Source organism: Cetorhinus maximus, chromosome 18 (genome assembly GCF_964194155.1).
Source record: "Cetorhinus maximus chromosome 18, sCetMax3.hap1.1, whole genome shotgun sequence".
Lineage (NCBI taxonomy): Eukaryota > Metazoa > Chordata > Chondrichthyes > Lamniformes > Cetorhinidae > Cetorhinus > Cetorhinus maximus.
In genome coordinates, this window is record NC_135896.1 from 56,822,609 (window position 1) to 56,849,410 (window position 26,802).

General features: G+C 46.9%; 1 protein-coding gene across 1 annotated transcript in view; it reads left to right on the forward strand.

Annotated features, from left to right (window-relative positions):
* Positions 1 to 22,698, forward strand: part of LOC144693534 (peptidyl-prolyl cis-trans isomerase FKBP1A-like) — a 103,675-nt gene extending 80,977 nt beyond the window's left edge. Inside the window, exons 2-3 of the mRNA XM_078563379.1 lie at positions 19,679 to 19,704; positions 22,457 to 22,698. Of these exons, the coding sequence (XP_078419505.1) occupies positions 19,679 to 19,704; positions 22,457 to 22,698 (268 nt within the window). The remainder of the gene's footprint in view (positions 1 to 19,678; positions 19,705 to 22,456) is intronic.
* The last annotated feature ends 4,104 nt before the right edge of the window (positions 22,699 to 26,802 follow it).

Genomic DNA, 26,802 nt, shown 5'->3' on the forward strand with positions numbered 1-26,802 from the left:
TGTCGTTAGTTTGGGTGTACTAAGAACCTCTCTTGGTTAAGCCTGAAGGTCCCTTAATGCATCCCAGAGAGTGCTGGCCACCACCTAGATGGTGATAGTTTAGTGCGCTGCATGGCTGCCCGAAACCCCACCCACCTCGGCCCCACTCCACCTGACCAATTGGTGGCAGCTTTGCCCATTGGACTGCATGCTGTGCTCTCAGCTCAGGCGCAGGCATTCTCCTAACCCGCACTGCAAGGCTGCACTGTTAGCTTGAACCATAGGGGACACTGGTCCAAACTTGGATGATGACATTGCAAAGGGGCTGTGAGCACCTCCACCAGTGACTGCTCCATGGTCAGCTTTCACAAGGAGATTGTAGAGCATACTCAGTCATCCAATTGTTCTGCAGTCCTCTAAAATGCATATTAGTTTACAGTCTGTGCTTGAGGGGTGAAAAGCTCTGCAGCATTTGGTGGCACTTTCAGGCCTCTGCGTTGCTTGAGTGGGCAGATAAGCCCGACTCCATGCATGTCAACGTGCCTGCGACTGAACTGTCTCAGCTGTGGAGGAATGGTCACTATTTGTAAGGTTTCCCTAATGCATGGCCGCTTCCAACCCCAACACCTGCACATGCTTATGCGCTACCATCAACCGCAGTGCAGCCCTTGTCCCCTCCCCCCCCATCCAACTCACCTCAACCACAGTGCAGCCCTTGTCCCCTCCCCCCACCCAACTCACCTCAACCACAGTGCAGCCCTTGTCCCCTCCCCCCCCACCCAACTCACCTCAACCGCAGTGCAGCCCTTGTCCCCTCCCCCCCACCCAACACACCTCAACCACAGTGCAGCCCTTGTCCCCTCCCCCCACCCAACTCACCTCAACCACAGTGCAGCCCTTGTCCCCTCCCCCCCACCCAACTCACCTCAACCACAGTGCAGCCCTTGCCCTGGCACCACAATGTCAGCCTGCCGGGAAAATGTGACTTGCCTGTGACTTTGCTTGAATGTGCAGCGCCTCAAGCTTGAAGTCCAACAGGTGACCCTCACAAGCACTGCGCAACATTACTGTGCACTCACATCCGAGTTCTCCTCGAAGTGCAGCTGCCAGGTGCATGCCATATAAATGTTGTTGTGAAACATGTCACCGTGCAATCACACCCACATGCTTGGATGATCCAGTGTGGAGGGGTGATTCAGGTGAGCTGGACTTGTAATAATATGCTGATGTATTACAAAGAAGTTCCTGACGTGCAGCAGTGGGAAACGTGGCCTGCCATTGAAGGGCAGGGAGGACATTTGCAAACTGGTTTCACAATGTCGTGAAAGCAATTTTTGACCTTCCTGCCATATTGCCCGCTCATGCCCGTCATGACGCCCGACATCAGCAGGCATGGAAATTTCCACCCGATGTGTTTATTTGGAAGGGTTCTTTCTGCCCAAGCTTTCCTCCAAGTGTGATCACTGGTATAGAGTTATGGATGTTCAATTCATCATGAAGAACACACATCACTGCATTCACATGCACCCTGCACCAGTGCAGAGACAGACACCCTGGGTCACAGGGTCTAATGAGCCCCTGGGAACAGCCATCTCACGTATGCTGGAGATGCAACAACAGGTGGCGAAAAATCAGGTAGAGTTGCAAAAGGCAGTCAACAGACTAGAGGAAAGGATGGAGGAGTTGGTATGCATTCTCTCTGATGTTGTGGCTCCGATATGTGAGTGCCTCGAGGTCTCCATGGGAGCGGTAGTGACCACCATGGAGACCTTGGTCCAGCAGATCATGCCTGCACTCCACCACTGTAGGCATTGGTGGGATCCATCAGTGGCTAGGAGAGAAGGGGGTGGGGCACCCTAACCTCTCTCCAGGAGCCCCTTCTCCTCAGGGAGTCAGCCAGGGGCTCTTGGGCGCCCACAGGGAGGAGGACCAGCAGCTCAAGACCCCGGGGCCACCCAGTGACTCTGAGAATGTCCAACCGATCCCAATCCCCTCTGCCTGTGATCCCATCACCTCCAGCTGTACAGACCGAGGAGTATGCACCTGCCCGACAGCAGCAGGCCAGGGCCCTTCAAGTTTTGACCCTCTAGAGGATGCCCACCAAAGTCATCACAGACAACAGGCCGAATCAGTCAGCAGGTTGCCTCCCACCTCCACTGCGGATGTTGGGGATGCACCAAGATGTAATGGTAAGGTTAGAAAAATTAAGAAACTTTGACATCGCTTCTGGGTCATGGGTGTACAATCACTGCTAATATCATGCAGCTTTGTAAATACATTTGCTGTTCATGAGGATGGTCTCTTCATTTGAAAGCGTTGTGCATATGCATCCATGTGCCCTCTTATTGCGAGGGTGAGCCATGCTCCCACTCAGTGTTTGTCGCCCTTTGTGAGCCTCACATTCACATGATGTGTAGCTGAGTCATGATAGCTACTGGAACTTTGTGTTATGTCAGGGAGATGTGTCAAGCTCTTTACTGGAAGTGCCTGCAAAATGCATCAGTAACTTCTCCTCCTTACAAAATAAGATGCAGTTAGACGTGCTCACCAGCCTTGGAGGATTAGCTGTAATTGTTTCTCAAAATGAGATGGCTGCCTTCATTGGTAGAAAGCTGTCTTTATTCATAGGTCCAAAGCACAAGACCTGCAGCCATGATGGTTGCTCCAACCATTTTCCCTTGGCTAATAAGAATCTCTCTATCTCTGCTTGAAAAATATTCAGTGACCCCGCTTGAGAAACAATTACAGCTAATCCTCTGAGACAGAGAGTTCCAAAGTCACACAACCCTCTGAGAGAAAAAGTTTCTCCTCATCTCTGTCCAAAACCAGCGACACCTAATTTTAAAACAGTGCCCCCTAGTTCTAGGCTCAACCACAAGAGGAAACATCCTTTCCACTTCTGCCTTGTCATTGTCCCACATTACACTCCATCTGCCAGATTTTTGCCTACGATCCATCTGAAAACTCCTTATGTCTTCTTCACAATATACTTTCTGACCTATCTTTGTGTTGTATAAGACCATAAGACCATAAGACGTAGGAGCAGATGTAGGCCATTGACCCTACTTCGCCATTCAATGAGATCATGGCTGATCTGATAATCCTCAACTCTACTTTCCTGTCTTTTCCCCATAACCCTTGATTCCCTCACTAATTAAAAATCTGTCTATCTCAGCCTTGATTATGCTTAATGACCCAGCCTCTACAGCCCTCTGTGGTAAGGAATTAAACAGATTTATTACCCTCTGAGAGAAGAAATTCCTCCCGTGTGTCATCTGCAAATTTAGCTACCATGCCTTTGCTCCCCTCAGCTAAGTTATTGATGAAAATTGTAAAAAGTTGAGGCCCCAGCACTGACCCCTTCAGGACTCCACTCGTCACATCCTGCCAATCAGACAAAGACCCATTAATGCATACCCTCTGTTTTCCACCGGCCAGCCAATCTTCTATCCAGGCTAATATTCCCTACACCATATTTTCCACAATAATCTTTGATGTGGCACCTTATCAAATGCTTTCTGGAAATCCAAGTACAGTACATCTACAGGCTCCCCTCTATCTATAGCACATGCTACTCCTTCAAAGAGCTCTAATAAATTGGTTAAACATGATTTCCCTTTCATAAAACCATGCTGACTCTTCCCGATTACCTTGAGTTTCTCTAAGTGCCCAGTTATATCCTCTTTGATAATCGATTCTAACACATTCCCCATGATAGACGTCAAGCTAACTGGCCAATAGTTTTTTGTTTTCTACTTCCCTCCCTTCTTGAATAGAGTGGCTATATTTGCTACTTTCCAGTCTGATGGAACCTTTCCAAAATGTCAGGAATTTTGGAAAATTAAAATCTATGCACATACTACCTCATTAGCCACCTCTTTTAAGACTCTAAGATGAAGTCCATCTGGACCCAGAGACTTGTCAGCCCGCAACTCCATCAGTTTGCTCAGTACTGCTTCTCTAGTGATCGTAATTTCACCAAGTTCCCCTCTCCCTTCCACCTCCTGATTTACAGCTATTACTGGAATTTTTTTTTGTATTCTCTATAGTGAAGATAGAAGAAACATATTTGTTCCTTTCATCCGCCATTTCCTTATTATCTACTATTAACTTGCCATTCTCATTCTCTAGAGGACCAACACTCATTTACCTACTTTTTTCCCTGTTTAAGTACCTGTAGGAGCTCTTGCTAACTGTTTTTACATTTCTAGCTAGCTTCCTCTCATTCTCTAATTTCTTTCTCCTGGTTAATCTTTTAGTCATTTTCTCCGTTCTTCATATTCTGACCAACCATCTGACCTGCCACTCTGTTTGCGCAGTCATATGTTTTCTCCTTAAGTTTGATCCTTACCCTAAATTCTTTAGTTAACCACGGATGGTGGGTCCTGCCTTAATTTTTCTTTATAGTAGAAATATGCTTATTCTGAATATTCTGAAATAGCCACTTAAGCATCTGTCACTGCTTCTATATTGATCTATCCCCCAGCTTAATATCCCAGTTCACTTCAGCTAGCTCAGCTTTCATGACCACATGGTTGCCCTTATTTCAATTTAAACTATTAGTCTTGGACACACTCTTCTCCCTTTGAAGCTGGATGTAAATTCAATCATATTGTGGTCGCCGCTACCTAGGGGTACCTTAAATCTGAGACCATTAATTAATCCTGTCACATTACACAATACCAAGTCGAATATAACCTGCTCTCTGATTGGTTCCAGAATGTGCGGCTCTAAGAAACTATCTCAAAAGCATTCTATGAACTCCTCATCCAGGCTACGACTGTCAATCTGATTTTTCCAGTTTATATGTAGATTAAAGTCACCCATGATTATTGCCGTCCCTTTATCACAAGCACCCAAAATTTTTTTTAGCACAGGAAGGATGTGGCTGTGTCACTTTGCCTGCACCTTATGCCTCCTGGGATGTTGTGGCTATCAGTGTGGCACAGGCACGTCATCCATGTTGTTCTTCTTCAATGGCATCCCCACGTGGAAGTTGACCCTCTTCTCCCTCTTTAGGTTCCTGCCCTTCCTGCTCTTCATTGTCCGAGGAGTTCTCAGCCTCCTCCACATCTCCTCCTGGCAAGGGATCCCCACTTTGAACAGCCAGGTTGTGAAGGGCGCAACAGGCCATGATTTTGTGGGACACTCTCTGTGGAGAGTATTGCAAAGCACCGCCTGAGTGCTTCAAACATTGGAAGTGCAACTTCAGGCTGCCAATGGTCTGCTCGATGATGGATCAAGCTATGCGATATGTTGTATGTCTCCTCTGAGGCACTTTGAGGACAGGCACAGGTGTCATGAGCCATTGTTTCAGCGGGTACCCCTTATCCCCAAGCAGCCAGCCCTGTAAGCACTGTGACTCTTCAAATACGTGAGGCATCTGGGAGTGCCTCAGGATGTATGAGTCATGGGGACTCCCAGGGTACCTGGCACAAACGTGCATGATGATCACACACCAGCTGAACGTTCAGGAGGTGGAATCCTTTCCTGTTAATGAATATCTGGGGCTGCTGCCATGGAGCTCTCAGTGCCACATATCTGCAATCGATTGTACCCTTTACTCTAGGGAATCCTGAGGTAGCTGCAAACCCCAGAAATCTACCAGCCTGACTGGCTTCATCAAGTGTGAACTTCACATAATGCTGAAGGAGGTCATCTGTCACCTCCCTGATACATTTATGTGCTGAGGACTGTGAGATGCTGGAACGGTCCCTGGAACGATCCACAGGTGAAAACATTGAGTGCGGTGGTAACCTTCAAGGCCATTGGCAGGGGATGTCATCCCAGTCCATGGGGCGTTAGCCCCTCCCACAGAATGTGGCAGTTATGATCCACCACATCTCTTGGCAAGCACAGATGTGCAGGGCATTGTCTTTCGCTCATCACCACATAGGAGAGTCTTCTTCGGTAGACCCTTGGTCGTGCGAGTCACGCCCGTGTGATGGGTCTAACCTTCTCATCCTCTGGGTGTTGCTGGGGCTCTCCTAGACTATGGATCTCAGACCTGGCCTCCTCTCAAAGCTGCATTGTGTGGTGCCAGGCCCTTCTCCTCCTCAGTCAGATCACTGCCATCAAGAGGGCAGCATTGAGCACAGGCTCCATTATTCAATCATCCTTCTCCTGGGGGACTGATACATGCAACAGATTAATGAACACTTGGCAAATATAGTAGACCTCCATCTCGCAAACAGAAAGCCAATGTCATGCCCTGGAGCTGTGTCTGTGCTACTAGCTTTCCGTTGATACAGCCTTGCAGCTGAGGCACAAGCTCACAGACCTGTATGACCAAGATACCAACCCTGATACTTGACATCTCAATCCTACAAGAGTTTGAAAGAGATTTGGATGTATTTGTGAAACGTGCAACCTTACCAAAGTCACTCCTGCAATCTCTGATCTGATATACTGATCAAGCTCAACTTGCATTTTAGCAATGATTGGATCTCTTTGGTCTGTGACCCATGCCAATTTGGGAAAGTACATTAGAGGCTTTATGCAGATATGCAGCATCTGTGCTTCCTTAACTGTTGCCTGCATTTTACATTCTCCCATTCCTCTCTGTTAATGCTCAAATGGAGCGACTGTATTGTGAAGCCAATGATTCCTGCCGTCTCTCAATAAAGTGCACTAAAAGGCAATGGCTCTAATTGCACCTTCTCAAAGAAGCCTTCCTCTTTTCTCTAAACTCTGTCTCTATTTGAATGTTGTGACTCTAAGCAGTTTGAGGGTGCCCCCTGAAAGGGCCCCTTAGTCCAGCTGTGGGCTCCTCCCACATTAACTCAGACCCATCCTATGGAGATTCTTTTCCAGTTTTGCTTCCAAACTGTGCAACAACATCAGGGTTACAAGATGGTGGTGCTGCACTTCTATTTTGAGACCAACTTTGCACCCCCCTCCCCCCCACCCCCCAATCCCTCCACCTCAAAACCCTGTCAGTGTTCGAGTTCCTCAAACCTTCCTGGAATCTCATGATTTGCAAGTAGCCCTCCCTCTGGTTATTCTCCAGCCTCCCCTAGTGACCCTGAATCCTATTATGATTGTAGTGGACATTCCAGCACTCCCCCCTGAGCCTATCACTCTTGATGCCCCCATGTCCCATGGGGACATCACCACTCACCATCTCAAGGCTGTGTGCGCGGTTACATATGCACAAGGAGCCCCGCCCCACCCACCAACCAGGAGAGCTTCGAATGTCCCCCCTTGTTATTACATTTTCCCCATTTACAGGCTGCAGATGCCTCCCCTGACCATGACCATCCCATCCGCAGCCCAGTACCGAGCCAGACATCCCCATGACCACCGACTGTAAGATGAACACCAAGCCCTGTACACCAAGATTTGCTTTATCCCAGTTGAGCCTTGCCCGTCTCTGGAGCGGGACTACAATGTGCATGCCATGCATAGCCCTGTAGCATGTCCTGCAAAGCACCAGGTCAGAGGTCCACAAAGCCCCAGGACTGCCTTTAATCTCTCAGCCTGAACTCTTAGCTCCAAGACCAGGGACTATGACTGCCTTTCAGTGAGCTCTCCCGTTCCTTCTTTACTGATGACAGCACAGTCTGCCTCCCCCCACTCTGAGTCTCTGTGCAACCCATTCTTCATGTGCCAAACAAACAGAACACCCCCCCCACCCCACCCCCACTGAGTCTGCGTGTATCTCCTCCCATTCATGCAGTTCGATTCCCTTCTACCACCTTCTGTGACTGCGTTCTAGTCTTCTATATTGGGCTCTAGCTTCCCCACTCTGTGTCTCCCCTCTGCTTGCCATCGTTCCTCCATCCAGCCCCACCATAGCCCATTGTCCCCTATGCCTCCAGCCTCCTTCCCTCCTCCAACCTCACCATAGGAGCAGAGCTGTTGCAGGTAGGCTTTGAATGTTACACTCACTTCAAAGTCACAAGCAAAGTGAGGCCTGACAGCTACACACCACTCATTTACAAATGTGATTTAGGCCGGTCTAATTTCCCGCTGGCATGGCACAAGACTGGGAGTACAAGGTAATGCATGCAAATGGTGTTCCTGACATGGATCAGTAGGAAATGCGATCCACCATCAGCTTGCCATATAAGTGGTGAGGAGAAAATTCCAAACTGATTTCCTATCGGCGGAAATCTAATTTTTGGCCAGTCTCTGAATATTCCACTCCCGCCCGCCATAAAATCTGCTGCTGGCAGGAATGGAAAACTCTGCTCTCTAAATCTTACCTCCGGCTGCCATTTTGTCACTTTAGGCCTGAAAAAGCAATATTAATGTGTTTAGTACTGCCAGTCATCTGGAGCAAGAACCTCACAGCATCTTGCATAATCTTTTTTATTCAAGTTAGCAAGCATCAACAGTTACACAGGGAGAATGCATTTAGGTGCGCATGAAGTGGCAACGTTATCTGAGGAGAAGAAGAACTACTGGCTGAGTGACCACAACTTCCAATCTTGGAAACCCTTCCAGCTCATGAACATTCAGTTCCCTGTCAGGCTCTTCCCTTTTTATAGGGAACGTGCAAACACATTGCCTCTTGCAGATCAGCCTTCCATTCCTTTATTGGCCTTTCACAAGCACAAGAAAAATTGTCCTGTTTTGCAAGCTGGCTGAAGCTCCATCTCAATGAGATGGCACAGGCAAAGTCAGGCCTCTAATGAGATGCCCAGATAGGCCTATCTTAATCAATAAGTTCAGGAACTGAGCAAAGGACAGGTGGGTAACATGATATCTGACGTGCACAAAGTTGCAACACGTCTATCACTTTTGCTTTGGAAACCAGTCATCACATCAACTGTTCTCACATCCCCTTTCAAATCTGGAAATACCTTTAATGCCCTCAAAACAATCCCTATTCTTTCCTGTTTGTTTGATGCAGGTGAAATAGCAGCTGGAAGCAAAACTGTTGCAGGAATAGGAATTGTAAATTAAAGTCTCTCAATGCAAAAATTAAAATTCAAGCCTAAATCGCAACAAAAGTTACATACAAATAAAAATACAGATGGCACTTGTTTACACAGCAATAAAACAAACTTGCAAAGCAATACTAACAAAATGTTAAATGTGTTTAAGAAACTAATTCCTAATAGCCAGGTCATCTATATAGTCATTTATCTGTTTCATATTGGCAAGTAGCACAGAAGAGCTGGTCAGACTCTGCTTAGCATTTATTCTCATGCTTTCGTATGGCATTTGCAATTGTGATGGCCAATTCTATCGGCGGGATTTTCCACACCCGCCCACCGCCAGGATCTTCCTGTCCCGCAGGAAGTCAATGGATGTCTGGCTGGGGCGGCCTTGCCCGTGGCGGGTCCCGCCTGCAATGGGGCTGGAAAATCCCGACCTATGAGTCTGGAGAAAGTAGCCCTGAGATTACAGTGCAAACATACTTGCAGAACAAGAGTGGGCAGCTGATCTTCAGACTCTACAAGGTCAGCCTATTTCAATTTATTTACATTCCTTGAGCAGCTTGAGTCTAGCTCAAGGAGTACAATGAGGAGAGTTGTTGAATCCTGAGAATGCAGCCTCAAAATTAAGCTCAAAATTCAAAGAGCACAACCATTTATAGTTAAGTAGTTGCTTAGAAATATTGTCTACAATTATCTGCTGAACCTGGAAACAAACGTAGGAGAAAATGGTACAAATTAAAGAATAAGACAAGTAAGGCCACCTAACTATATCATATATTAAGGTCGTTGGCAGATGCTACAAATCTTAATCTGCAAGCCAGTTCCACAATTAATGCTCAATCCATGCTAAATCTTCACATAACCTTTGACACATTCACGGTATCTCACCAGAGCATGCAGTTAAAATGCAATTTAAAACTTAAAGCACTCCTGCACTCAGACCTTTCAAGAGCTTCCGTTTGGAACCTGAACAACCACCAGTGAGTCCCTGCTGCAACCATGTAGTGACACTGGCAATGCACGGCTTGGCATTTAGTGGGAGGAAAAAATAAAAGTTCCGGCCAAGCTAACCTCAAAGATGGCAGCAATCCTATTTTGATCAAATGCTGTGTAATATCACAGTGCTAGCTGGGAAAAAGCCAAAGACATAACAATTGAGGGCATTGGCGGCCTTGCCAACAACCAGTAGTGTCATCCAACTTTTGCAGATTGTCTATAATGTCTATTCTACAGATGACAAAGCTCTAGCTTCTGAATTGCAGATAAGAGGGGCAGTCAACCTGAGCCATTGGCAGATAAGAAGCAAGGTACTGCAAAATGCCTGTGCCAGCAGATCTGCCTGGCATGCCTTTCTTACATTGTGCACCAACTCAATGGCCTGGATTTTAGCCTGGGGTTCAGTGTGGGGTGGGATGGGGTGAGGGTGTGTGGTGGAGAGGGGAGTTGTTGTAAGGTTGGGAAGCCGGGAAGGATGGGCTTCATGAATGTCTTCAGAATTTGACGGAGGGGTTGATTTATTCTTGTTTACGGGAGTTTCCTGTCTCTGATTGACAGTCTGGAGACCATTCAGGTAAAAAACCTTGTTTCTCAGTGCCAAAGAGTAAGGGGAGGGCTGGTGGTAGTCAGGGGATGATCTAAAAGTCTGGGGTGGTGAGGGGACGCTTTACTAGATAGCTTGTTGGACCTGGAAGAAGAACTCTTGCTCCTTCTGCCCACAAACAGTATTTTAAAATGGATTCCGCCCTTCTCACCTCCTTTAAGCTGTTGAGTTTCTGGAGGCAAGGGACACCTGGCTGCCTGTGATTATAAAAATTGAATGACTGTTAAAATGAAGGCACTCAGCCTCTTTATTATATTTAAATGACCGGCCCCAAATGTTGCTCACCTGCTTTTTGTCCAACTTCCTTTAAACCGGAAGTAGGCAGGCTCGAGGTGAGTTCAGTTCCTGGTCCAGATTTTTTTAAGCTTTAACCTCTGACATGGATCAACCCACCCATTAAGAGGGGAGTTAAGATTCAGCTCAATGTGTTCAAATGCTTTCAAACAATCTCAACTTAAGCAGCAGAAAAATAGTTTCTGGTTTATCAGAAATATTGCAAAAAACCTAAGAAAATCACTTTGGCCTAAATGTCAATGGTGAGGGGGCGGGGCCCGCTCGCCAACACGTAAAATGACGCGGGATGACACCGGGCGGATCTCTCGACGTCACCCCACCTCATTTCAATTTTCAGGTCGGCGGGGGCTCAGCAGAATCAGCTGCGCGACTGCCAATATGACAATGGCCAATTGAGGCCATTGACATAGTAGTTAAAGTAATTAATGGATCTGCCCGTCCAACCTTAAGGTTGGCGGGCAGGCCAGGAGCCCTGGTGGGCTTAAGAAAAAGCATGAAACCTCATCCACAGGTGGGATGAGGTTTCATGTAAGTTTTAAAATTTTTAATAAAATTGTCAATGAAAGTGATGGACATGTCCCAACTCATGTGAGAGTGTCACATGAGGGGTCATGTCAGGGAAATTTATTTCTTCTATTTTTAAAATTTTTTCAGACAGGAGCCAATCTCTCTGAGGCAGCACTTAGCCCCACCCACCCCCCGCTCTCCGACCTGGAAATCCTGGTCATGGAGATAAATTCAGTAAGGTTACCATAAGCACCCACTCAACAGTGGAAATCTAAAGGCTTTTAACACAATTTTGGTTACTGGAAGAGCAGACCTCTGCAAAGTGGCTTGAGGCTTTTCCCCAAGATTTTTCATAAGATGTACCTTTCAGATCTCATGTGACCACACCCATATAGCCTTCCACCCTTCTTTAAATATCGTTCTCCTTCTTTGATTTGTTAATCCTATTGTTCTAAATTCTTTAGAATTTACTTTTCCCATAAGATAAAAATCTTTTATGTTGTCATAATGGTCAGCATTTTTGGGGAAAAATCAATGTAATAACCTTGCCCTACTTTCTTGCCATTCATAAAAACCTTATCATGTCTCTTTGAAAATCCAACAACTTTTCCTCTTATCTAGAAATGCAAATTTAATTCACACCCTATCTGCTGACTTTACCCTAGTTCACTCATTAGCATTTAAAATTCCCTTTTCCACCTAACTCTTGATAATTTCAACCATGCTGTCTACCCATCACTAATTTAATTAAATCAGCCACACATGCATAAGCCTACTTTACAATCTCCCCCAATAATATTATGAAAAATATGATAGTTTCATGACAACATGGCTGCCCAGAAGCCAGATTTTCAGTCCCAGAGTCCGGGCAGGCAAACCAAGAAGTAGCATGGAAAATGCCGGGTACGGAGATGGGCTGGGATGGGCTGAGCCTGCCTCGGGGCTCTGGAACTGGGTCCAAAATTTAAAAAATTCATACAATATCCCTCCAGCCCACACCCCTCACCTCCTCACCTACAAACTCCCCATGCCCCATCCATGACAACCCATGCCACCTTATGCCCTATACCCACTCTCCATAACCCCATACCCTATGCCAATCTATGCCCCTACATCTACATAGCCCTTTATAGCCCCTATAACAATTCAGTGCCAAATCATGCCAACCTATGCCCTCCCAAACACCACCCTTTGCCCTTACACATACCGTGCCAAATAACCCAATATCCACCATGTGCAGACCTCAGACCCCATGCAGAGATGAGATGAAATAAAGCTCTATAAAATAAAGTTAAGAGCAGCCTCCCCCCTGTCGCAGGCTGACAGGGCAGCCATGCAGTGCACTCATCTGTGGCCATCTGAGGGGTGGCCATCACTCCCTGGGAAGCGTTAAATGGGCCATCACACAGGGCCAGGAAAGCGCTAAGTACACCCATGCTAACCACGTCTCTCTCTCTCTCTTCCATGCTGCAGGAGGACCATGTCAGAATCATGGATCCTGGTGACCTAGCTTTATGCCTGATGGCCTACAGAAATCAGAGAAAATGGAGGATAGAGTAACTCAGGCTCCTGGCTGCGCAAAGGCAGGAGCAGCAAACTCAGGAAGAAGGGTCTGTTGGGGCTCCCACACATGCTGCCCAGGAGCGACAGTGAGCCGTGGCTGGTGAGCGTCAAGCGACACCCAGGGTCTATAGACGCTGCGTGTATTCCTGCAGATGACCAAGAACTAATGTCGCTGATGACTGCGCATGCCCACGGACCTGGTCACTCACATCTGCCACTTACTGCAGGATTTGGTGCCACGGGGACATGGAGGGCATCCACTGCCAGTGGCTGTGAAAGTGACTGCGGCGCTCAATTTGTTTTCCAGTGGCTACTTTCAGGGCTCCTCAGGTGACCTCTGTGGGATATCACAAGCCTCCACCCACAAATGTATCCATGGGGTCACGGAGGCCACCCTTTCGAGGGCACACAACTTTGTGTATTTCACCCAGGACCGGGACAGCCAGGGTGCAAGGGCCATTTGATTCTCCTGGATCTCAGCATTCCCACAGGTGCAGGGTGCGATCGCCTGCACTTATGTGGTGCTTAGGTCTCTGTCATTACACATGATGGACTACATCAGCTGCAAGGGATTCCACTCACTGAATGTACAGCTGGTATGCGACCACCAGAAATGCATCCTACAGGTGTCCGCATGGTTTCCAAGGAGTGTGCATGAAACTTACATCTTCGGTCAGTCACAGATCCCTGGGGCAGAATTTTGCCCTTGGCGTGCAGGCTCGGTGGGGGCAGGCGAAGGGCAATTTCACACTGGCAGGCCAATTAAGGCTCGCCCAGCGTGAAATGCGAGCAGCAGCGCTGAACGCTGCCTGTGCAGACGGGGGGAGGAGTGAGAGCAGGGCGAGTGCGACCTTCACGCGTGTGCGCAAGAGCACACTGCATAATCTCCCTGAGGCAGAAAGCTGCCTCAAGGAGATGAACTGGTTTTTAAAAAATTAAAGATTTTATAAATGAGATGAAACATGTCCCCTCAGGTGACTCAGTCACATGATTACGGACATATTGTTCATGAAAAATAAAGTTTTTATTTGATTTTTATTTGCTTTTGGAAGCCTCATCACACCCAGGATGAGGTTTCGAAAAAGGTGCAAAGGCCGCTTGGCCTTTTCGCCTGCCCACCAATACAAGGTTGGATGGGCAGCGAAAAATTTATTTTAATTAACTTTCTACTGGCCTTAATAGGCCTTTTAATTGTCGCCGGGTACCAACAGGCATGGAAAATCCCAATAGCCAACGCCAACAGGCACGAAAAATTCTGCCTTAAGGATGGGATTACCTGGCCCTGACACCACGGACATCATTGTGGGTGGCTTGGGAAAATTTGGAGAGCCGTTGACATTTAACGGCTCTCCAAATTTTCCTATCCGGCCCGTGACAATCCCTGCCGGTGTCAGGGCCGGAAAATCCCCCTCTAAAGATCGAGCTGGGTAGGGGAGAAGCCTTGCCTGCACGATACTTGGAAGAAAACTTAGTGGGTCAATTCTCCGAAATCAAGTTGATCGCCTCATTAACTTTTGATTTTCGGCTTTTATGGCACCAAGCTTGCAATGGGCTTGATACGATCTCAGGCCTTGTATTTAAAGGACAAATAAAAAATGGATTGAGGACGATGTACGTGGATTCATGCTCAGTCAGTACCCAGATTCAGTGATACCTGCCCTAAATTACTGTTGGGTGCACTCAGTAGCCAGCAGCCTGGTTCTATGAAACCCCCTCGATCTGCTGGGACTTATGTTGCGTGTGCTGGTCTGTCTGGATCTGCTGCTGCCTTTAAGAGAGATCAGATATCTTTAGTTCATGAGCAGGCTCAACATAACATTGCATGTCACTCACTGAGAATGTCAGCACCTGATCAACTCATGAAGCACTCATCCATACTGGCTATCTGGGAGAGGCCGATCTCGCCTTCGCCACAGGAGCGATCTCTGTCCTCCCCTGCCAACTCGGCAGCGTCATCCTCAAATTTGGAGAGCTCCTGTATGTTGGCCATCCCTCTTCCATTCTGGGATCTCAGCCTCTTGTTGTTAGCAAGCTTGGTCTGCATGGAGACAAATGGATGGAATGTGATGAGAACAGATGGATGAGTGGTTGGGAAGTGTAGGATCAGGATCCCCATCCAACTGGGAAATTTATGGAGTATAAAACCCAAACCCATGGACATGGTTTGACCTCATGTTTTCTACCACACAATACAGGAACCAAGCTGCAGCCAACAGCTCAGGGCTGTGCAGCAATGGGTTAATTCAGACATTTCGTAAAAGCCAGTGGCTCATCAAAAGGGTTTGGACATTGACTGATCGCTATCATGGAGCAATGGTACCAGGGAAATGCCATTACCTGCCATTGACTTACGCACTTAAGAGACTGATTACCTGATACAATGGCACAAGGAACATGCCATTGATAGTAAAACCTTCCTCAACCTTGGAGCCAGATGCTGTCACTGTATTACCTCAAAGCAGCATGAGAATTGTTTAAACAAAATGAAAGCTGGTCATTTTCATCTGGGATATATTTTCCATGGAAAGATTATTGTTTCAGCCAGCATGAGCTGATCATATTTGTCTGAATTATGTGTAGATTAAACTCAGAGTTCTAACTACAGGACATTGAAATGAATTGGCCAGGCCAACAGTAGGAATGCTATAATTTGGGACAGAAATCGTAGGATGCCATTGTTTTCTGCAGGCAGTCAAGGAAGTTGGTAGAATCTGGTCACCTTCACCGAGGAACCTACAATACCAATGGAAGACCAACTGAGGGGTGATTGTAAGTATTAAGTTAGGATATAAAGATTTAAGTATTGAATTAGGAACAAGCTGGGGACAGGGGCAGGGTTCTGGGTAACATAACTGTAATTATAACTGTATTTCGTGATTGCTGAATGCAGCCCTTCTCTGAGGGCTGCGGGTAATTCAGTATAGCGATTGTGAACTATCAGAAGAAACTTTGTCTCGCTGGTCATTCTATTCAAGCCATACACTTGTGAATCTGGTGTCACGAAATTGAGTGTGGAGAGGGTCTCCGAGGGAGAAAAGGGGGAGCCCTTCTACAGAAGCATGCATGCCGACTGTGTGTGCTGAGGCCTCCCAATGAGGGCTGAGGCTGGATTTTGTACAGCATGATAGAAGAGATGCTGGTGATATTATAGTGTCCATGAGACAATCAGTGCTGATGTGTCCCCTGTTAATATTGGTGTGAGATCCCTGAGCAGTGTAACCCTTTGAGTGCATGATGTCATTATGAGAGTGTGAGATTGGAGTGAGCTGAAGGTTAACTTACCCTGGCGGAGCGGATGAGATCATTCATCCTCTTCCTGCACTGAATTACATTTCTCGGGCGGGTTCTCAATGAGCTGATCTCCCTTGCAATTGCCTCCTAGGCCTGCAAGGTGAGGCTGGTTGGCCTACTGGAGCCATCCCTGGAGTAGAGGACATCCCGGTGCTGGTGAACTCCATGGATAAGAGCAGCAAATGAGTCATTGCTGAACATTAGTGCAGTTTTTTTCTTGGGCACAGCCATATCAAAATGTTTCCTCTACACAGCTGGGCTGGTGGGAGTCAATGGGCCGAATTTTCTGCACCCACCCACTGCCGCAACCTTCCGGCCCTTCTGCAAGTTAATGGACCTCTGGCTGGGGCCCCTCCCACGGTGGGACCCGCCCACGACGGGGCCAGAAAATCCCGGCCAATGTGTGTGTTCGGGTTGTGCACCCTGACCTTCAGCCCCATTAGGTAATGGCAGGGCAGGTGAATCAGTTCCCGCCCGCCATGTGATTCAGAAAGCTACTTGCCCATGCCACGCAGCCCAGTGGGAAACACGCCACAAAACCTGCCTGCCACCGCACTTACTCTCCAAAATGGAAACTTCTGCCCAGAATATTGGTTACATGACATAGTATTGTTTGCATTGCAAGATACTAATTTTAACCTAACCTGCCAGGGGTGGGGTAACAGGGAAGATTCAGTTAAGATATCCATTTTACTCCTGATTGTATTCTCCATTACCTGAAGGGATAAAATTCGGCAGTACAGGAGGGATCTGTACCGTTGGGACGGTCTCCACCTGAACCGATCTGGGACCAATGTTCTAGCGAAACGGGTAAATAGGGTGGTCAACAGGACTTTAAACTAGAAAGTGGGGAAGGAGGGAAGGGCAAAATTCCAAGAAGTATGACTAATGGGAAACAAAGCAGCTTAGTCAGAGAATTAAATGTACCTGCGCACCTCATGGTTGGCACCCATTGATGGTTACAGGGGCATTAGGGAAATTTATTTTTTGTGGGAGAAACAATATTGTGTTTTAGCATTTACTCTTTATCGAATGTTCATGTTCGTCTCCAATGTTGTACTTGCCTCTTTGTGGGACATGGCTGAATTTGCAGGCTCCTTCTATGCATTGTAAAGGACATTGTTCGAGGTGATTCTTAGTGGGGGTAATTGAAATGTTGTAGGTGAACTCAAAGCCCCAAAAGGACTCTGCCAGCCAACATGCTGAGATGTACCCATATGTGGAAAATGCTGACCCTGCCCTTTAGGTCTCTAATTTTCTTACTTTGACTGACATCCCCCCCAACGCCCCCACCACACCCCACCCCACAACACACACAGGATGCCAGGTCCTTCAAACTTCATTCCTCATTGTGCTTAACCCCATCCTTTTGCCTCACTTGGACCCTTCTTCCACTTCTCCATTCCCCAACCCCATTCCACACCCCCCTCACCCCTGACTCACCCTTGCCAATCCTGAGCCTCCATGTAAGCTACCATTCTTCTGCTCCCTTGTCCTGTGCTATGGAGTTCAACAAGGAAAACCACTGACCTCAGACACAATTCACAAAGTCAGTTGTTGCACACCACCTTTGTGTGAACGTGAACCGGGTGCCACAAGATTCTCAAGTGCCCCTAACTCAATCTTGAAGATAGTTTGCAATTAGAAAAAGTTTTAATACAATACATATTCATGTATTACAAGTAGGAACCCCCCACAGGACAGTGTGAGGCCCAACATGCCATTAACACGTCACTGAATTAGCTTCTAAATTTGAACCCACCTTAGCGAAGCTAAATATTGGTTGCTCCTTAATTAAGTGACCCTGCCCACCACATTTCCTGCTCTTGCAGTCCCCATAAAATCCCCCTTTTAGTAGATCAATAAAATATTTTTCTGTAGGCAGATTAGTGGTCAGAGGCCAGTCATGAGGTGAAGGTGGCAAACTGGTAACGAAGTGTTAGGGAATGGCAGAAGCACTACTTTGCTTCAGTTTTCATGAAGAATGTACACATTGAAATTGCAGAAACACCAGAGGTAGATTTAAGACAATTAGCAGAGATTAATAATTAAAGAGAGATAGTTCACGAAAGTGGTTATTCAAACCTAAGGTGAACAAAACACCAAACTTTACCATTTACCTCTGATCATAGCTGACAGAAGCTAGGCAATAACAAAAGCTTCATGGGGGTAATTTTGACTTTTGTGCAATAATACAAAATGAGTGTTAGCAATTCAGCACCATTATCCATCTCTTCTGATTTTCGTTTCCATTGAATTCATTAAAAATTAGGAGAGATGTATTAATGGTGGCAAAATCTATATCATCCAACTTACTCGATTGCCCAAAGTCAAAATTACCCTCCATGCTTTACACAATTATTTGGAGAGGAAAACTGCGTCAAAGGCTGGAATTTTCCAGTCCCCCCTGCTGCAGGTTTAATGATGGGCAGGGGGAAAACTGCAATGGGAGTCAAAAAGTCAGTTTCCCACCGATGTGAAATGAAGGTGGGAACATGCACTCCTGCTCGTCATGGTGGGTCGCCGTTCCCGCCAGAGGCCAGCGTGAAACTGTTTTGCATCCCGTTAATGGGATGCAGATGAGGGCCTGACAGGAATCATGCCCCGCCCACCCCTGCCTAATCACTCGCCCCGCCACCAGGTTTTCACGCTGGTTCAGAACACTTCTGGACCAACGTGGCATCCCCAGCATCTCGGGCAGGGCCAATCCCAGAGGCTCAACATCCAATTTGGACATCGCAGGTGCCTCTTCCCCAACAGTCCTCTGAGTGTTGATGAGCTTGGATGACTCTGCCTCCTGCGGAAACGTGTCCGTGCATTGACCACCAGAATGTGAGACCCAGCCTGAATCAGATCTCATACCCACCGAGGTGTGTGTTTCTGCGCTGGTGGAGGGTGCAGGTGACGGCTGTGATGCCTCTGCAGGTGCACTTTCTTCCTCCTCCCAAATATCCTCAGTCCCCTGTGGGCTGGATGGACTACTGGACAGGGTCTCCTCTTCTTCTTTTGCCCTCTTCCTCCTGGCACCTTGTTGGATCCAGTGCCCTGGTTTGTTGCATGCTTGTTTCAGAGTGACTGAGTTGGTACCAAGACAGAGAAGATCAGTAGACCGTTCTTAGAAGAAACGCATTATGTTTATTTACAAAAGAAACTCAACAGCTATACTTCTGTGCTTACAACTCAAAACTCTGTCTTTACTCTTCAGACTCTAACTTAAGACTACTGATTACTGAGGTAGCCCGCGCGACTCTGCTATTGGGTACCAAGATCATGTGATCTTATATTACAACTTTTATCTTAAAGGTATATTACACATAGATTACTACATCCCTCCCCCTTTACTCAGAAATACATTTTACAATTTTTCTCAAAACTTCAAATTATTCACACAGATAAATAATTTACAAAGTCAGCCTTTCTGGGGGTTTCCTTATGCATGTGGAATGTCTCAGCTCTACAGCTTCTGATGTCTGATCTGGAATCGCCCTCACTGTAGTCATCTGAGCATCTGGTTCTTCAGTAGGTATCTGCAAATCTGTTTCTTCAACTGTTTCAGGTACAGTCGGCCGTTCAGACACATCGGTACTCAGTTGAGTTCTTTCAACGGGAGATGTTAATTCAGTCACAAACACTGGTGGAATCATTTCTGGGTGTTTTGTTTCTCCTCTTCTTATATGATCCACATGTCTCCGTATGACTCGATCTTCCACTTTCACGTGGCAGGAAAGAGGTCCCATTACTGCACTTAATTCACCAAACAATCTTGTTGGTCCTTCTCTAAAATTCATCACAAATACTTTCTCCCCTACGTTAAACATCCTATCACGACTGTGACAGTCATGTCCAATTTTCTGACTTCCCTGACTCCTTTCCACCTTCCCCCCGAAGTTTGGCATAATTAGTCTCAATTTCGATCGGAGATGACACTTCATCAACAATTCCACAGGTGTGACACCTGTTGTCGTATGAGAGGTAGTTCTATAATGGAAAAGAAAACGTGCTAATTTAGTCGCTATAGAATCTCCAGACAATTTCTTCATACCAGATTTGAACATCTGAACTGCTCTCTCGGCCAGTCCATTTGAAGAAGGGTGGTATGGTGAAGTTTTCACATGAGTAATACCATTGAGGCTGATAAATTGGGGAAATTCAGCATTCGTAAATACTGTTCCATTGTCTGATACAGCCACTTCAGGTAGTCCGTTGATTGTGAAACTTTGTTGTAGCTTGTCTATTGTAGCAGAAGATATTGGCGAGCTCACTTCATATATGTCCAACAATTTTGAATGTGCATCAACAATAAGTAGAAACCTTGTTCCCATAAAAGGTCTCAAACCTATGGCCTCCCTGGGCACTCCCAGGGGTGTAATGGAGCTGTTGAAGGAAATTTTTGTACTTGCTGACACTGCATACAACTTCTCACTAAGTTTTCTATTTCTCCATTCATCCTAGGACACCATAGATAGCTGGGTCCTATTGCCTTCATTCTGGAAATTCCAGGATGTGCACTGTGAAGTTCAGGCAACAATGGCTTTTGTCCTTTTGGAGGAACAATCACTTGTGCTCCCGACAGTAAGATACCTTCTTGGCTGCTTATTTTGTATCTTCTCTGGAAATACAGTTTCATTTCATCAGATTCTTGTTGTTAGGCAGAATTTTTGGCTCGTCGGGCAGGCATGCACCCGACCTGAATGAGCGGAAAATGACACGCCATATTTTAGTCGGTGGGTGCGCGCGGGAGTCAGCAGTACACCCTTTGACAATTAAGTGGCCTATTAAGGCCCTTAATGAACTAATTGATTGAAATTTTTCACTGCCTGTCCAACCGTTCGGTTGGCAGGCAAGCGAAAAGGTCAAGCGGCCTTTGCATTTTTGGCAAAACCTCATCCAGGGCAGAATGAGGTTTCAACCAGTGTTTTAAAAAAATTAAAAACATTTCAAACTTATCTGTACCAGAGTCACGTGTGCAGACATGTTTTTACCATTTCTAATTTCTTTATTTTTTACTTTTAAAATATTCAGCTCCCTGAGGCAGCCCTGTACCTCAGGGAACTTTAACTGTGCGCACACGAATGCATGTGTGAACTTCTGCGCTCGTCCTTCTCCCGCCCCATGATTCACGCTAGCTGGCCATTCATTGGCCAGCCAGGATGAAGTCGCAGTCAGGTCCCGATTGTGGGCAGAGGTCTGTTGTGTGGCTGCTCCTATTTGCCCCCGCCAAGCCTGCCCAACGACCGGAAAATCCTGGCCCTTGTGACCAACCATGAAGAACTAGATCTTGCACTTTGGATAAGACTGGCACATATCGGTGATGAGTACAGGAAGTTCAATAATAAAACAAAGTCTTGAGGAATTAGAATACCCTCATCTTTTACTTGCATGGGCAAAAGACTGAGTGTATCTGCATTTGCAATTTGACTTCCAGGTCTATGAATGAAAGTATACTCATACGCTGCCAAGATCAATGCCCATCTTTGTACTCTAACTGAGGTTATAGGGGGTGTAGCCTTGTCTTTGCTGAACAATCCCAGCAATGGCTTGTTGTCTGATAGGATAGTAAAATGACGACTGTGTACATCTACACCGAAAATGATTGACAGGCCTGCTTTTTCTATTTGAGGATACCTTTCTTCTGCAGTATTGAGTGTTCTCGATACATATTCTGTAGGTCGTTCTGATCCATCATCATGGAGTGGGAAAGCACTGCTCCCACTCCATGGGGAGATGCATCACACGTTAATACCAACTCCTTTTTTGGGTCAAATTGTAATGGAAGTGTAGATGATCGTAACAACAGTTTCACTTTTGTGAAAGCTTCTTCCTGTGGTGTTTGCCAAGAGAATCGTTGTTTTCTCTTGAGCAAGTAATACAGGGGTGCCAATTCTGTCAACATATTAGGCAAGAAGCGTCCATAGTAATTGATCATCCCCAAGAATGATTTCAGTTTGGATGTATTCTTTGGTGGTGGGGCTTCTCTAATGGCTTTCACTTTTTCTTCAACTGGATGTAGGCCTTGTGATTCTACCTTGTGATCTAGGTAAGTTACATCTTTCGTTTAGAATGTGCACTTTTCTTTCTCAATCTCACTCCAACCTGCGGAAAACGTTTCAAAACTTCCTCCAAGTTCATCAAATGTTCCTTTTCAGTGAGTCCAGTCACGAGAATTTCATCCAAAAAAACTATAATGTGGGGCAGTCCCTGTAGTAAACTTTCCATGATTCTTTGGAATATGGTGCAAGCTCTGGATATGCCAAAAGGTAAATGGGTATATTGGTACAAACCTTTGTGTGTATTAATGGTGACAATTATTAATTCTGCGTGGTTCACTGTACAGGGTCACTGAAGGATGGAACAAAGTTTGATTCTTCTCAGGACCGAGCTCAGTCATTTAAATTTAAAATTGGTGAAAAACAGGTCATCAAGGGCTGGGAAGAAGGATTAGTTCAGGTGAGTGCTGGACAGACAGCAAAACTAACCTGCACCTCTGACTATGCTTATGGAGCTGCTGGCCACCCTGGCATCATTCCACCTAATGCTACCTTGATTTTTAATGTAGAGCTCTTAAGACTTGAGTGAAAGATTATTCGGTTTGTCTCCTGCTTTTGGCGCAAAAACATGAGCAAGCTTGAAGATTATGCATTGAATATGCAGAGCTTGGTTGTAATCACACTACATTTACCTTCTCCATCTACAACCTGCTGTATGTCAGCAACAAATCTGCTTCTCTCATGTTTCTTTTGGGCTGTAACTTAAAACCTGATGATCTTAATTCTGTACTTTATTTTTTCAATTTTTTTCAAGGAAATCATGCTTTGCTTTCTGATAATCCTGAGTTGCGCATGATCAAGAATGAACATCAAGGTGCCTGTCAAGTAAAAAGGACAGCTGGTCATTTATGAACAATTTCTAATTCCAATTGTTGATAAGCATGACTCATAATAAGCTTCGCATAGGCAGTTCCACCTGCCAGTTTAGCATACAAGTCTTCAATTTTTGGTATGGGGTGTCTGTCCAACTTAGCCACTTTATTAACTGCTAATTTGCAGTTCCCACAAATTCAACTGCTTCAGTCAGGTTTGAGAACAGGTACAATTGGAGCTGCCCACTCTGAAAACTGCACTGGTTGTATCACTCCCAGTTTCTCTCATCTGTCTAATTCGGCCTCTACCTTTTCCCGATTTGCATAGGTGCTGGTCTTACCTTCATGAACCTTGGCATCGCCTCTGGATCTACATGAATTTTTGCTTATAGCTCCTCAATCTTTCCAAGTTCATCCTTGAAAACTGAGGCATATTTCTTAGTAGCTCTGATAGCCCATTAGTTCTCAGTTGGAAGATTTCAGTCCATTCCAATTTAATTTCTTTCAGCCAGTTTCATCCAAGGAGACTACGCCCTACGCCTACTATGACCAACAAGGGTAATTTCACTGTTTGACCTCCATAGTGTACTGTGACTTTACATATGCCCTTGACTTGTACGTCTTCTCCCGTGTAAATTTTCAATTTGACATCAGTTTCTTCTAAATTTAGTTTACATTCCCCATAGGCAGAATTTTCCACTCATTGGGCAGGCAAGCGCCCGGCATCATCGCGCACAACACAATATTTTGGTCGGCGGGCGCACACGGGAGTTAGAGCTGCGCATGTCATTAATTAAGAGGGCAGTTAAGGCCCTTGGCAACCCAATTGACAGCGATTGATACTGCCCGTGTGATTTTTGCTCATCGCATGGGCAAAACGGGCAGGCGGGCAGTCCACAATTTGCAAAACCTCATCCATGGGCGGGATTAAAAAGGGTCAGCAGCATTGCCAGTGTGAGTAGTGAGGAATTTTGGAGATAGTTTGCTGCTGGTTGCTTCTCAGTACTTGGCAGCTTCATCTCTGATCAAGCTTTATTCTTCACATTTCCATGCGTCATTTCAGGACTCATTGCTGGCTCCAAGGCCCCTGAGGATTCAGACCATGTGGACCCTTCCAGGTATCAGGCAGCCTTCCCTTACCCTGGTAATGGGGATTGTGGTCTCCGCTGGAGGCACCTCCTCTGAGGAGGAAGAGAGGGGCAGAAGGGAGAGGAAGCCACATGTCCCAATGCAGCTTCAATGGGAGCGACCTGTGGGAGGAGAGGCATGAGGGGTGCAGGGCCAGCAGGTAATCTAAGGTGGAAGGGGCCACAGAAGACACCACTATCCTGCTGCCAGGGTTTACAGGCAGCAATGCAGCCACCTCAATATGTCTGAGGTGCAATGCCAAAGGAGGGTCTGCCTCTCAAAGGAGACCGTGACCTCCATTTGTCAGATGATCGAGCCTGAGATCAGCTCCAACTGTGTGGGTGGACACCCCATGCCAGTCCCCAGAACAAACCAGAGGCTTTGCAGCGATTGCTGGGTTCCTCTGCATCCAGGTTGCCATTGGCTGCACACATGTGGCCCTCAAGGTGCCAGCGGATCGTTAACAGGGAGGGATTTCACTCGTTGAACGTGCAGATAGTTTGTGACCACAGGATGCAGATTCTGCAAGTCTGTGCAAGGTACCCTAGCAGCTGCCATGATGCTTACATCCTCAGAGACTCCCAGGTGCCAAGGCTCTTCAGTGCTCCAGCTGACTGGATAGATGGCTGTTGGGTGACAAAGGCTATCCCTTGAAAAGGTGGCTCAGGATGCCTCTCCGCCATCCAAGAACAGAGGCAGGACAGTGGTACAATAGGAGCCATGCCTCCACAAGGGCTGTGGTGGACAGAACCATAGGTCTTCTCAAGATGTGCTTCCGATGCCTGGACCGTTCAGGAGCTGCACTACGTTACTCCCCAGAGGGAGTGTCACTGATAGTGGTTGCATGCTGCGCTCTCCACAATCTGGCACTGTCCAGGAGGGACCCACTGGAGGAAGGGGATCTTGACGCAGCTCCACAGGCCACAGAAGAGGAGCACGGTGAGGAGAACACTGAGGGGTGGAGCCAGACCTTGGTAACCTCCAGGGAGGCAGGGATACCAGGGACGCCTTGATCCAACACTCCTTCAGCGAGGCTGCCAAATAAGCGCTACCACCTCATGCCGGGACTGCCAGCACCATCCTGGATCGCAGAAATGACCCTTTCCTTTGCCCCCAAGATACGCTCAGTGTCTGCGCAATAAAATTTCGAGCTGCCCATTACATACTGGCGTACCCCGCACCTAGAAAACAAATGAAACATACTCAGGCCAATAACACAAAAGCAAATGTAATATAAAGTTGGCACTCAGAGATTATGAACAGAACAATATCAGGTGTTGACGGTCACACCATTAAAAAAAGGAAAAAAAAGTGGGAGAACAAAAGATCACCCGTGACCAGTCCCTCTTGTGTGTAAGGTGCTTTAAAATTATGTTTACGGGTGCTACATCTAGGTGCTCCTCCCTTGCTGGCACCGGCATTGGAGGCAGCTTGCTGACTGCCCTGTCCTGTTGGCCTTGATAACCTTGGTGGTCGTCCTCTGGCCAGTGGAGCCTATGAAGGCCCCAACTGGGAGGGAGCGGCCAGTGCCATGGCTGGCATCAGATGCCACGGTCACTGGCAGAGGGGCGGAGGAGCTTCTGCCGTCATCCAGAGCACCCTGAGAGGAGCCCACAGAGATGACAAGCAGCTGGTACTGTGGACCTCCCTGCTCACCATTGATGAATGGGCACCTAGCTGGGATGCTGGGTGGCTCATTGATCTCACACATGGACACTGACCACCTGAAGTCAATGCCTGTGTGAGGACTTGCCAGTCCAAGCTCAACTTCAAGAACTACTGATTCTATCCCTGGAGCAGCCTCTCCATGAGAGTCACAGTTCCTCCATGGAGGAGGCAGTGCACTCGGCCATGAGGGTCAACGCAGTTTTCATGCTCCGCAGGGACTCCTCCACAACAGAGACCATGGCACACATACTCTCATGGATCTCCGCCAGATCCTCCTGCACACCCCGCTGAACATCAAGCATCTGCTGCCTAATGGATGACTCCAGAGGCTCATCATCAGCCTTTGACTGAGCATTGTTCTGGTCTCCAGCAGTCCTCCGACTTTCGGCGCCCTGGGCACTCTCTGCCTCCACCTGCACCTCAAGCGAGTGAAGTGCCCTCAGCAATGTGCACCAAGATATCCCGCTGAACTAATGCCCACCGAGTTGCTGGTATCTGCACTGGTGCCTGGTTCAGAGAGTGGGTGTAATGCAGGTGCTTCTGAAGCATAGTGGTCCTCCGGTGTCAGGGGTAGCTCCTGGAGCCCCTGACATTGACTTCTTGGTGGCAGATCTAAGGGAGAACAATGAAATGTCATGAGTTTAAGTCATCATGCTGTCAATGTGCATACCAGGCACCCTGGTGAGACAATGGAGATCTGCAACATGGTGCCATTATCTTTCAATGATCAATAAGGACTCCAGTTTTGAGGCTCCTATCAATTATGAGACTACACAAGTTTGCTTGCACCATCCGAAACTGTCACCTCAGTGCACTGCACTCTTACCTTCGTCTGACACCCCAGCCTCTCCGCAGCCAGTTGATTGATGTGCATGGTGCCTCTCAAGCTCCAAGGCCTCCTGCTCGTATCTGGAAAGGATGAGGAGGTGTGGGGGTCCTCCTCCAGTTCACGACCTCTCAATATTTTTATGGGATGTCTTCTGAAAGGACTGAGGAGAATTGATTAGTCCACTCTACACCTACAG